Raw genomic sequence first — 14,598 nt, forward strand, 5'->3', positions numbered from 1 at the left:
ACCGTTATACATTGTTTCACCTTTATTTGACAGTGATGTCCCGGTCTAGACCGTTATACATTGTATCACCTTTATTTGACAGTGATGTCCCGGTCTAGACCGTTATACATTGTATCACCTTTATTTGACAGTGATGTCCCGGTCTAGACCGCTACACATTGTATCATCTTTATTTGACAGTGATGTCTCGGTCTAGACCGCTTCACATTAAATATATCACCTTTATTTGACAGTGATGTCTCGTTCTAGACAGCTTCACATTAAATATATCACCTTTATTTGACAGTGATGTCTCGGTCTAGACAGCTTCCCATTAAATATATCACCTTTATGTGACAGTGATGTCTCGTTCTAGACCGCTACACATTGTATCTCCTTTATTTGACAGTGATGTCTCGGTCTAGACCGCTACACATTGTATCTCCTTTATTTGACAGTGATGTCTCGGTCTAGACCGCTACACATTGTATCACCTTTATTTGACAGTGATGTCTCGTTGTAGACCGCTACACATTGTATCTCCTTTATTTGACAGTGATGTCTCGGTCTAGACCGCTACACATTGTATCACCTTTATTTGACAGTGATGTCTCGTTCTAGACCGCTACACATTGTATCACCTTTATTTGACAGTGATGTCTCGTTCTAGACCGCTACACATTGTATCACCTTTATTTGACAGTGATGTCTCGTTCTAGACCGCTACACATTGTATCACCTTTATTTGACAGTGATGTCTCGTTCTAGACCGCTACACATTGTATCACCTTTATTCGAAAGTGATGTCTCGGTCTAGTTGCACCCGTGTCTGATAAAAGCACCCTTTTATTTTAATTTTGCCAACTTTCGACTGTATCTCCGAAACGATTCAGTAATATTTATACTAGCCTAGAATACATTTGAAATGTCTTCGATGCCACACATCCCTGTGTAGTGAATTTCCTCTTTGGTTTTTCACATACCGTTGTGTTTCAGAGATATGTTTGCTCATAGATACCATCGTACACATCCATCATCCACAACAGAAAAAATGTCCTCAAATGTCATGCTCTGCTCGTTGTCAAGCTGTAGCCCATGTTGACACTGGCTTCATTTGAATATGATAATTGAACATATGTCGCATTCTACATACTGCACCACAGCCACTTCCAATTATAACCAAACAAACTTTGTTTTCTGTCACCAGTGTATATTCATACAACCATTTAACGTGTCTGTTTTCTCATTAAAATAATATTCAATTATCTTTCATAATAGAACGGATCACACACTTTGCTAAACATGCATAATGGAGTCGAAATTCTTAAGTGTTCAATTTTCTGGCCTAAGCTATTCCCTGTTATCGTTTTCAGAAATATTAATTTGTCGTGTCTCTTTGGAATATTCGAATCACATCATACTGTGGAATCCGCTATAAGGACATGTGTTTATTGCAACTGTATGTATAATTCCTACCAAGGGATAGGCAGTAGAGTTACGCTGTCATCCGCTTTTAGGAGTAGTTTGTCTTCAAAAAAATATTGCATTAAAATCATAGTGTGTCAGCCTTATGGGGAGGAACGTGAAACACAAAAACACAGGTTAATTGTCGCTGTTTGGGGTAGCCTCAAACGTTTTCTCGACATGTCGAAATCCCTGGTTCGATTCCCTGAAGGTACAATGTGTGAAGCCCATTTCTGGTGTCCCTCGCTAGAATATTGTTACAAGCGGCGTAAAACAACAGTCACTGTTGCAGGTGGTGTGATCACATAATGAAAAGGCAAGTGGTCACAAGTATTCATCTGTCGAATCCTTCACAAGACACAGGCTACTGCCTACAAACTGGAGTGGCTGTAGAACACGTCAATACAGTCGTATATTATGGCTGGGTAATACTTTATGCAAAAAAGAAGAACATCTATATTGAAATATGCATCCATTCACATCTCTTTACCGCGGCTGCTTACGGTGATAGCGTAATAAAGTTCAGCCAAGTATCGTTGACTATTCGTCAGCTCTTTGGTACTTTTGCCTTCACCTTCAGTTTGGCCATTTGTTTCTCAATTAGCCGTAGTTGTTGACTCAGCTTGTTCTGTGACGACAACATGACGTCAATCATTCTGTTAACCCGCGTCATCATTTGACTGATCTCAATCAAACCAATCGACGTACCGTCAATTTCTGCCAAAGATGCGCGCGCAAGTCTCATAGTCCTCACAGCGTTCCGTAACTTCCAGTTCAGGAGAGTAAGCGACCTTCCAGAACCATACCTGCATTTGTTAATCCAGATCCGGACAACTAGCTTCACGACGTTTGCTGCGGCGGTTTTTCGTTTATTCTGCAGGTGTATTCTTGTTAAGAAGTTATAAACATAGCGTTCTGATCTGCTCTGCTCCAAGCGGCGGGCTAGAACAGCAACCAACAGAGCACACGAACCTAGTCCCATGAGACCGGTCACAATGGCGACAAAATGTCCGCATTGGGTATGTGGCGTCAAATCCCCGTATCCAATTGTCAGGAAGGTCATGGCGGACAACCACATAAAACTTGTGAGATCAGTTGTCGTGGTGTAGTACAGTTCGCAGGTTCTCATAGCCCACACACTTACTGTATACATGGATAGCATTATGAAGGCAATCACAAACACGGGATGCTTGTTCATGGCGGACTTCAACACAAAGAATGGGTTTATTCTAACTGTACTCAAGGCCCCAATACTCTGAGTAGAAGGATCTGTTAGAAGCCGACTATGCACCACCATGAAACTACCGACAATATATAGCCGGAACATCATTAACACGGATAGGATTCTATCAATACTGGAGGCAACTTTAATTTCCTTTACTGTCTCCATGGCAATATTAATATCTCCAGGGAATGGGTGAATCGCACAGACGACCAGCTCAGCTACCAGCATGAACCACGTGGATAAGGGGGTAACTACGAGCGGGTCATCCACGCCACCATCCACCATCCGGATCTCCATCCCCGTATGGTAATACATGCATATGGCCACCAAAAGCAGCAAGGTAGAGATCGACGTCAGAGACTTAAGGCAAAGGGACACTATATGACCTTTCTCGTACATGTTGGAGAAGTAGAGTTCATTTTCTACCACCATGAATATAATTCCAAATATCGCAGTCGCAAACTTGAGATCCACGAGCCATCTTCGCCTCTGGATGAGTTTCTTCCTCAACTCAAGCTTAGAACCCAGAGTCTTCTCTCGTTTCTCTGCCTTCGGTCTCGCGGTCTCACGCCTGCTGTTTCCCGAGTTTTCCTCCATGTATTTACTGGTGCTGAACTTGTCTGTGACCAGGGGATGTGAGGGGTTGTCATCACTCATGTCTACCTGGCGAATATATAACACTACAGTACTGGATGTCTACCTGGTGAATATATAACACTACAGTACTTGATGTCTACCTGGTGAATATATAACACTACAGTACTGGATGTCTACCTGGCTAATATATAACACTACAGTACTGGATGTCTACATGGCGAATATATAACACTACAGTACTGGATGTCTACCTGGCGAATATATAACACTACAGTACTGGATGTCTACCTGGCGAATATATAACACTACAGTACTGAATGTCTACCTGGCGAATATATAACACTACAATACTGGATGTCTACCTGGCGAATATATAACACTACAGTACTGGATGTCTACATGGCAAATATATAACACTACAGTACTGGATGTCTACCTGGCGAATATATAACACTACAGTACTGGATGTCTACCTGGCGAATATATAACACTACAGTACTGGATGTCTACCTGGCGAATATATAACACTACAGTACTGGATGTCTACCTGGCGAATATATAACACTACAGTACTGGATGTCTACCTGGCGAATATATAACACTACAGTACTGGATGTCTACATGGCGAATATATAACACTACAGTACTTGATGTCTACCTGGCTAATATATAACACTACAGTACTGGATGTCTACATGGCGAATATATAACACTACAATACTGGATGTCTACCTGGCGAACATATAACACTACAGTACTTGATGTCTACCTGGCGAATATATAACACTACAGTCGTGGATGTCTACATGGTGAATATATAACACTACAGTACTGGATGTCTACCTGGCGAATATATAACACTACAGTACTGGATGTCTACCTGGCGAATATATAACACTACAATACTGGATGTCTACCTGGCGAATATATAACACTACAGTACTGGATTTCTACATGGCAAATATATAACGCTACAGTACTGGATGTCTACCTGGCGAATATGTAACACTACAGTACTGGATGTCTACATGGCGAATATATAACACTACAGTACTGGATGTCTACATGGCGAATATATAACACTACAGTACTGGATGTCTACCTGGCAAATATATAACACTACAGTACTGGATGTCTACCTGGCGAATATATAACACTACAGTACTGGATGTCTACATGGCGAATATATAACACTACAGTACTGGATGTCTACATGGCGAATATATAACACTACAGTCCTGGATGTCTACCTGGCAAATATATAACACTACAGTACTGGATGTCTACATGGCGAATATATAATACTACAGTACTGGATGTCTACATGGCGAATATATAACACTACAGTACTGGATGTCTACATGGCGAATATATAACACTACAGTCCTGGATGTCTACCTGGCGAATATATAACACAACAGCAGTGGATCTCGCACCGAGCACCGCTTACAATATTTTCAATGTTTCAATATTTCAAACCCTTTGGGCGAATACCCGGTAACATTACTGATTTTCAGTGATCCAATCATAAAAGTTTCACCGCTATTTTGCCTTTTACGCCCAATGGAATCACTTTCATTTGACAATCGAGACTTCTTGTTCTCTAACGTTAACGTTATAAATTTAGTATATTGTTCAATGCAAAAAAAGCATTTAAAAATAATCTTATCCTTTTTAAATGTTTATGACAAAGCATATTAAATATTGTTTTTGTTTTCAATGATGTTGAAAAACATTGATGATCTAATGGCATGTTTGGTCCACGACAATATTTATTTGACGACTCTTTCAAATGCTTACCCTGTTTCTCATGATCCGGTACCTGCGAGCATCTGCAAGAATATACAATGCTCTTGTGCCGACTTACCAAAATGTACCGGTGGTATCGTGGATACTTATCAATAAGAATTAAACAGGAAATAGTTCCAGAAGAGACATGGACGTTCAAACAGCAAGGCGACACAGGCAATGACCTACCAACAACAAAGCGACATATGACACAATGATCTTTAAACAGCAAGGCGACATATAACCAAATATACCTTGTGCTATATATCGTCACATCACAAAATGGTACCCACACAGTACAGCGACACAGCACATAATGGAGTCCCGTCTCCTCCGTGCAATACACACACAATGCAAAATATGTTACGAACTCATATATTGATGCAATAACCCACGCACGACACTTCCTATATGGAATATTTTAAAACATATATTGAGAAAACGGAATATAACGGAAAGTTGATTGGGTTTATATGCAAAGTGTTCAGCGATCAATATTCGTGTGTGCATAGCACAAACTATGTAAACAGTTGGTCATATTGCCATCAATAGTTCCCTTCAAAACATCCCTGACATAGCTATGTATTTGTAATTGTAATTTCGTGATATTTCAACGCATGTACATGATTACATAGTTTGGTGTGAAATTATATGTGTCTGTTGAGAAGAGCTGTCTTTAGAATAATCTGTAAATTTTATATATAAATACAATCCCTTTGTTAATGTGGCCTCCCATGACGTGTTGCTGTACTTTGAGAGGTGAGAGATTGACTTACGCACACTTAAACATACATGCATGCGTGCGTGTGTGCGTACATACATATGTCGTGTATATTATCAAGTGGGATCCCCAACAGACCGCCCCACACAACTACTCACCGATGATAATACACCCTCTTCATAAGTCTCAGAGTCTGTTTTCTGTATGTAAATAACTGCTGAAAGGAGGGAGGGGGGGGGGGGGGGAGGGGGTGTACACATTACAAGTTATTTGCCATCCCAACCATTTAAGAACTTAAATGACTGGCGTATAAACTAATTTGTCGAATGAAATTCAATGATTATCACGTGCACAACGCAACGTTACATTTGACTGACTTATTGATTATTTAAAACTCCATTTTTAATGCAATTATGTTTTGAGCACTTTTAAATTTCCGAACAAAGGAATGATTGTTTTTCAAATTTCCGTCAATATTGTTATTATCTCGTGTCAGTGAACTCCAGTACATATCTGCATGCCATAATGTCATGGTAGTTTATGGATATCTGTGTGTATTTGCCGACTTTATTACGTTGAAGTCCATGGTAGTAGGAAATCGAGTTTAGACATTTGCTGTTGTGGAAAATAACTTACTGGGCTGATGTGAGTGATGAAGTGAGTTTGAATTTTTTCATTGATGTGATGTTACCCGTCAATACTAGTTCTTATTGGACGTAGAAAAGGCGACACAATCTATATCACTGCGTTTTGTCCCCGTTACCTGCCATCACGTCAGTTTGTTTCCATTCGCAAATTGAACCAGGTTGAGCAACTAACTATTCTAAAATAACAGTAACTCAAAAATGTGTTGCTTGTGTCAGAAATTCAGAAGTAAACGACCGTTTTTGATGATGGGGAAACAGTAACGCGTTCAAGATTCGTTACGTCTCAACATTCGAATTGACCTGATGACCATCGCTTATATCATTTCAGAAAGAGAGTTATCGCCCGACCAATCAAATGACTAACAAGAAGTCGACATTAGCCAAAGAGAGAAGCTTTCTCGAGCACTTATACTACACTGGTTTCAAACTGGCGACTTCAAATCAAGACTAGGCTTTGAAATACATCTCGATTCAAAATTTGAAAAATGAAGAAAACAACATTCTTGAATGTGTAATAGGTGGCCAAGATTGCATGGCGGTACAATGCAAGGATGCTTCCGTTCAAATGTTCAAACAATGATTTTGACGGATTCATTCGGATGAAAGGCCATTCTGGGGTGACCCGTAATGGAATATTGTCAGATCTTTGTTTCTTTGATTTCAATGAGATTGGTTGCCGTCTGGCCAAAATATTATCAGCTTACTTGAGCTCTGAGTCGTGTCTGAAAAGAATAATCAAAGATGTAGAAGGGTGGTTAGAAGGAAGGCCGCCAAAATCCATGACCGATAATATTGTTATGACGGTAAATAATTGATGTTCAAGCCAGCAGGCTTATCATTAAAGCTATGAACTGTCGCCCATGGCTGCATATTAGGGTGTAATCCCTGTAACACATGTAGTCCCATGCTGACCCAGTAAATCGGTGCATTATGGGCGGTCTCTCAGAAACCTACAGGTATCCAGACCATTGTAACGGAGAGTCGGAGTCAATCTGTCAACAGCAACACCTGTGGGACCATTCGTCACCTTTACACTGACCTCCAGTCGGCTTGTGGAGCTCTCAATTATAATATGTATTTGACACCACAATAGTCTGCATATTATACAGTTGACTTGAGGTGGGTTCGATTAAGAAAATTTGAGTGACCAGAGTCAACCGAGGTTACAACATTTCTGGCAACCAGGGGTCAAAATAAGTTATCCATAATTTGTTCATCAAGGATAACTGGGAGAAGTATCCGAAATAGAACGTATAAAATGCAACCTTAAATTTAATAATAGCTGCCTGGAGATGGAGAAACACAACAACACGACAACACACAACTATGAGATGTTAACAAGTGTTTCATTTCTTGACAAAGCTGTCATTGTATATATAATCTTTTCCATTGAATGCATGCAAAACGACAAGTAAGTTCAAAATTAACGCCTAGAACATCAAACGACATGCAAAATCATTATCAAAGTTGCATAATTAATTCTAAATTATTTATATCAACGATCGAAAAGGTTATATTTCCCTAACGCATTTCAATATACGCATGTATTCTCAATATTTAGTTATTTATATTCATTAAAATCCTTCTATTCATGATTGAATCAATAATTGAAACTTATTTTTATCACCGATGAGGTCAATTGATGGCTGTTAACCAGAGTACAGTACCCCAAGAGTTCAGTAGGTATAGAAAACTAGATCAACCGAAGTTTGACGGAAAATAGTTAACATGTGCTAATATTGGTCCACCAGTGTTAACTTGGGTTATACCGTGGTCAACACCGGTTCACCTGGGCCGTAAAGGGTTTTAAATCGAACGCAAACCCTGTCATATAATATCATGCATATTCGTACTGATCTGTACTTGTGTCGATGGCCCACAAACACTAAATAAAACACTATTACTTTCGGCTTGTCCCGGAATGGCACGAGCTTTCAATGCTGAATGCTCTGGTTTCATCAAGATTGGACACGGGATTTCTTCAATTTGATTTTGGTAAATTTCATGGAGCCGTGAAGAGGAGAGACAAAACGGTTTCACGCCGTGTTTTTTTTTACATTTTGTGTTGGCTTATCTGTATTACTCTCTAGTCCCAAATCGTACCCACAACAAAAAACAAGTAGCCATCATTTGAAATCTGAGGTGCGTGCACGTGATGATGAGACGTTTTTTCTCTCGTGTACATTTCTAATAATCGAATATCAGTGCCTACAACAGAAATGTTCCATCCTGAATATACATAAGCACACTACCCGTGATAATAATAATAATAATAATAATAATAATAATAATAATAATAATAATAATAATAATAATAAAATAATAATAATAATAATAATATACAACGAATTTGTTGCCTTCCGAAAATTGGTTATACAGCTGCGTACTGCAGCAAGGCATTAACCCCCACGATAGCTGGGAAAAACAGCAACAGAATCTACCTGAATGTCTTTATAGAATTTATATAAATTTTCAAAATAGTCTGATATAAGAGATTTTGAAAGTTGATTTCGAATGTAGATCGAAGCCTATAAAGTTTTATTAAAACCGGAAGTGAACCTATGGAGGTTTTTATTTTCCTTCTCTGGTGTATAGATCCGTTGAGCCTAAAATCCTGGAATGTGTATGCAAGAAAATTCCAGTTGAGACCCCTTTCTATAACCTGATATTCCTACGCCAAGCAGTATGTGGTTTACTAACTACGCAAGTTTTAACACTCCTGTCACAGTTTACAAAAAGCTAAACGACAATAGAGAATTTGATTTTTGTCCGATACCAGTTTCTTAAAAACACGAATAAAGGGCTAAATGATCTAATCTTATTTTTTCCAACCACCCAAGATTTTGAGAAAAGAATACGTAAACCAACTGTTTATAATAAAAATGTTATTAGCCATCACTTTACTTATCCGTTACTTTACTAAAGGCTTTTCGGGGGTAAATTATCTGACGATATATCGCCCCTTGGAAACAGTCTCAATCGGAGGGCTTACTCTGAACCACGTTGTTCAGTCGAATTTTGAACAAAGTAGAAATAATTATCCCCAACGGAAACAAATGCTTGAGGCTTAATTGCCTTGCTGTTAAGAATCTTGCTCTTGAGACACCCCAATGTAAGGCGATGACCACAGCACACTGACCAGAGCCTCTCAGCATCCAGCAGCACCAGTCTAGGCGTGGCACGCTGAGGACATAGCACCTGTGACCAGCTGTCTCCCTTTGATATCATCCCCAATGAATGACGTACCACATACTCCCATTTAACCAAGAGCGTGTACCGCATATATACCTACAAAACCAGATACCCTTTGTGTTTCCGACTTTAAAAACAGGCAAATGATCAGACAGGCAAGGAAAACAGTTCTAATACGGTAGAACCAATACTTGCAAATATCTACCTGAGAGATGACAGTGGCTGACATCGGCGCGGAACATTCGTTTGACCCTCGTCAACAGCAGTGACAACAACGTCGTGAGAAAACCTCCTATGCTTTTTGTTAGTGTGTTCAAATCGCCTATCATGGTGTCGGAAGAACGGTGTTACAGTGCTCTAGGCTGTGTGTTGCCAAGTGATTGAGGACGGGGACGTCATGACAGTCGCGCCGAGCATCTCCTCACCTGGCGCTGTCATAATATCCACTTGAACTGTGCCGTGGTTTTAAGTTTCACATTAATATTTTTACCTTAATTATCACGGGTAATCATGTGTGAACTTAACGTGGTGCCATAATTTACATAATATATATTTCTGAATCAATTATTCAGTGAAATCTCGTTAAAACACACACACGCACACACACACACACACACACACACACACACACACACACACACACACACACACACACACACACACACACACACCGCGTCGCGTCGCGTCGCCACATTAGTGCTCCTCTTGTCTCGAACTTCGGATATGTTTCATTGTCCTTAGGACTTCGAGTTAACGAGTTTTTTTTACTGTATGATCATTGTACTAATTAAGATAAGAGTACATGCTTGTTTAAACCATCTACCACAGTCTCCAAACATGTGGCTGGTCAGCAGGGTTTAATATTATAAAGGTTATTTTAACAATAAAGGATATTTTAATTAAATAGTTTATTCCTTCCTTGTTGTTCCGTCTGGCATTTAATCTAGCGACACTGTCATAATGTCAGCTTGAAATACGTGGTGGATTTGAGGTTTTACGATATGATGTAATGCCTGATGAAACTGCCTTGCACAATATCCCGAACGCTGTCTGTGGGGCACATGTGACAGCGACTAACAATATTAAACTTAATATTTATAACAGCTGGTTTCAATATTGCAAAGACTATCTAAACCTTTAAAAAAACACCACATTTTATGGCTTTATTCGACATGGTTTAAGCCTAACACATCGACCAGTACCTGGACCGCCTCCGTGGTCTAGTGGTAGAGCGTTCGTCCGGAGAGCGGAAGGTCCGGGGTTCGATCCCCGGCCGCGTCATACCAAAAGATGTTAAAGATGGTACTTGTTGTTACCCTGTCTAGCGCTCGGCATTAAGGGGCTAAAACAAGGACTGGTCGGCTCGGAGTCAGTATACTGTGTCTGTGTGGTCTATGCATGTTAAACTGAGACATGGTATCTCCGTGAGCTAGCACGATAAATCGGCATAGTCCGGACTAGTACAAGCAGCCACACACACACACACGTGCATGCACGTCGCTATATAAGTGCAATAATCTTGGACGCGACGTTAAACCCCATTTCACCTCACCTCACCGACCAGTACCTTAGTGCAAAGAGAACAATATAGTGCCCTGTTTGAATGTGCCAGAGTTCTTTTTAGGGACGTGTGAAAGTTCTTTTAATCAAAAATTTGTACATCATATTGACCCCAGCATCCCCTGAATCGTCCCCAAGACTGATGGGTGTTTATCGGCTGTATACATCCAGTGGCCATTTTAACAGCGGTTACAGCGAAACCTATATGATGAGCCCATGCTGATATATAGCTATTGAGTTGATGTGATTCTGTCAGCTTACAACCGGAGAACAGCCATGTAATCAATATTAATTATGTCACTGTAGATAGCAAAGAAGGAAAGCAATTGTGATCTGATGCGAGGGATATGAGCGAGTGAATGGTGTCTCGGCTGGCAATGTGTCAGTATATCAAAACGACACTTAGGCCTATATCAGGGACCGATAAATATAAGACTGGAACGGCAATTTGTTACGATTCATATATGGTGTCCGTTTCTCCTTAAAATCAGCTCTTTGCGATATTTCTCTGCTTGAAAATCTGACGACCTCAGCAGAATTGTTTTCAACCAAACAACGTCGTAAACTCTCGGTCCGAGTGAGTGAAGCATTCAGACAAACATGTCCCATGTCTGTATGTCGAAGAGATATATAATCAACAAAATAATAACACGCCGCTATTACATTGTCGTAAATAATTCAAACACCCAGTCGTTCCTGAGCACCATATCATCTACACCCAATAGGGTATACTATCAAGAGTATATTTGTGTCCTGTTTTGGTTTTCTTTTGCTGTGATAGAAGTTACCGAATCGAGATGGTAAAGAAATGAAGCCGAAACGTGTTATGAAGCTGACATGTGATGGGTTCAAGAACTCACACACTTTTGATTTAGATTCGGCGGTCAAAGTTAGCCTAGGGTTCCCTGACTCGCCCTTCCATCGATGTGTCCTCGGATATTCACGTGGGGAGGTATCGTATCTGAGTAATAGATCCGATTTTAATGAGATCGACGTTTCCTTCACATCGCTTGATGTGGCGTAAACTTCTCATTCCAAACCATCGAAGGTCATAACTGCCAGATTTGCCCCGATTCTTAAGTGTTCATCCAGATATTCATGAACGATGTAAGTTATGAGCAATCCCGTTCAGGAGCTCTTGCCTGGCTAAGATGTGTATAATGCTTAGGATGGCGCAATGAGAGGAATCGCTGCAGAACCTAAACTCCGCTCTCCTGAATACCAACACTATCTTCATTTTAAATAGCTATGCCGCCTATTTAATACACGAGTATTGGCCGGCTCTGCTTGCTCTGAAATCTGGCGTTGATTAATTTCCTTATGTAGCCTCCTGGGTTTACGTGGGTACAAATTACTTCTGTAGATTCACGGCGATGACCTACATAGGCCAGGTCTTTTCTTCATGGCACAGATTGCAGCTTCCTGGGAGAACCGCCTGGACGGCAGTAAAGAGTAGGTCCCAGTACCTCATGTGTGGCGAGAGATGATCTGAGGCAAAACAAGGAGTGGTACTGTGGCGCGGGACCTAATAGAGTTAGTTTGTACCCTTAAAGTGCTGATCGATTCTCCTTCTAACCAATGGTTTGCTTACTCCTTGGTCGATAGTGTATTTAACTGCCTGCTGAGATAGAGCTGTAATGACACTGACCAGGGCCGAACACACATTCATTCACTTAGATGTGTTTCGCGTCTTCGTATTGTCCAGCCAATATTTACATGCGGCGTCACTTGCACATTAACTGGTGATGTTACCGGTGTTGGTCTGAAGCTAGGCTAGTCATTTTCAGGTCATTTTCAGGTTTTCTGTACGTGTATCTCCTCTTTTTGAAGCATGCTTACTATTCATACATTTAAAAGTGATTGTATACGAAAACGAATTATCGCACTTTTTTAGACCATTTGACGAAATTGTCATAAAAGAATTGCTGGATTTAACTTACCAAACGAAAACTGCCAAATCAGAAAACGCATCCCTCATTTAAAAGAAACTGCTGTTTCTGCGATTATGTGTATCTAGTTTATATTTTCCACGAAAAAAGTGGAACTTGGAAGGTCGACCCTGTTTACGTCATTAGTGACATCAGGAATAAAGTCACGACTACCGTTATGAAGATAATGGCTGCCTGCTGTGATGGCCTTATATGGAAGAACCCCGACTCAGCACTACATTATATAGGGGCACATATGAGCCAGTGGTCGAACATGCTGCATGCCACAGGATCAAATTTTAGAAGTCCGAATCCAAGTTTATACCCGAATATACGCTTTGTACGTGATAAGCGTCAAAGACCTGAGTGTTTCTCTGTTCCCACATTACGATGACATGCCGAGGTATATCTTATGTACAGTTCAAACTCACTCACTCACTCAGCCATAAAATAACGGAATAGTGACAGCTGTATTTCCGTGATGCAACGGACTGATGGCTTTCTCTTACCATAGCCACGGTAATTTTCAAACTCAAAATGGAGCCTTTCCAAAGTCAAGATCTATGGTTGTTGGTTGGTTTGTTGTTTAACGCCGCACTCAGCAATATTCCAGCTATATGACGGCGGTCTGTAAATAATCGAGTCTGGACCAGACAATCCAGTGATTGATATCATGAGCATCGATCCACGCAAATGGGATCGATGACATGCTTCAACAAAGTCAGCGAGCCTGACCACCCAATCCCGTTAGTCGCCTCTTACAAGCATAGTCGCCTTTTACGGCAAACATTGGGTTGATGAAGACCTATTCTACAACGGATCTTCACGGGTCCAAGATCTATGGACATCTGTGCAAAGGATCAATAGAGCTAGACTTACCAAACTCTCCTTACCGATTACCCGTTTCTGTTACCTTGTACCTTGGGCTTGTCACAGTTCCACAGATGCTTCTTAATAATATCTCTATCGGCTACATGGAATGCAATTATTGTGTCTTTCTTTTAGCTCATGTAACCAATGTGTGTGTGTGTGTGTGTGTGTGTGTGTGTGTGTGTGTGTGTGTGTGTGTGTGTGTGTGTGTGTGTGTGTGTGTGTGTGTGTGTGTGTGTGCATGCGTGCGTGCGTGCGAAGATACTGAAAAATAATTTTGTTTTTACAATATAATTTTACAATTATTATCTTGAAACGCAATCTCAGAAAAAAGCAGATGTTCTCGCTGCAGGAAAGCAAAGATCTTACAGGTAACGTCCGAACGACCTTTCGCGAATTTCGACCGACCAATGAAAAGACGAACAAGAAGTCGACATCAGCTAGTCAGAAAGCAGCTTTCTCGAGCTATACGGTTCTAGTTTCAAACTGGCGACATTCCGACTGCCACTTTCCTGATCTGGTAAGCGACGCTCGGATTACTCTGATGAATGGTCGCCCTGATGTGATTCGCAATTGAATGTCCTTAAATCTTTGTTAAGGGGTAGCGAGAACTAAGAACTGACTTAA

General features: G+C 40.5%; 1 protein-coding gene across 2 annotated transcripts; it reads right to left on the reverse strand.

Annotated features, from left to right (window-relative positions):
- Window positions 1–1,990: 1,990 nt before the first annotated feature.
- On the reverse strand, window positions 1,991–5,392 carry LOC139449068 (small conductance calcium-activated potassium channel protein 3-like). Of its 2 annotated transcripts, none has more exons than XM_071230537.1 (2): window positions 5,308–5,392; window positions 1,991–3,327 (listed from the first exon to the last, which is right to left on the reverse strand). In XM_071230537.1, the coding sequence occupies exon 2, from the start codon at window positions 3,323–3,325 to the stop codon at window positions 1,991–1,993; it is 1,335 nt and encodes a 444-aa protein (XP_071086638.1). In that variant the 5' UTR covers window positions 3,326–3,327; window positions 5,308–5,392. The 2 variants fall into 2 exon arrangements, with proteins under 2 accessions (XP_071086638.1, XP_071086643.1); XM_071230542.1 differs by having other exon boundaries at window positions 1,991–3,331; window positions 5,308–5,367.
- Window positions 5,393–14,598: the final 9,206 nt, after the last annotated feature.

This window comes from Haliotis cracherodii, unplaced genomic scaffold, assembly GCF_022045235.1.
Source record: "Haliotis cracherodii isolate W230 unplaced genomic scaffold, xgHalCrac1.p SCAF_10, whole genome shotgun sequence".
Lineage (NCBI taxonomy): Eukaryota > Metazoa > Mollusca > Gastropoda > Lepetellida > Haliotidae > Haliotis > Haliotis cracherodii.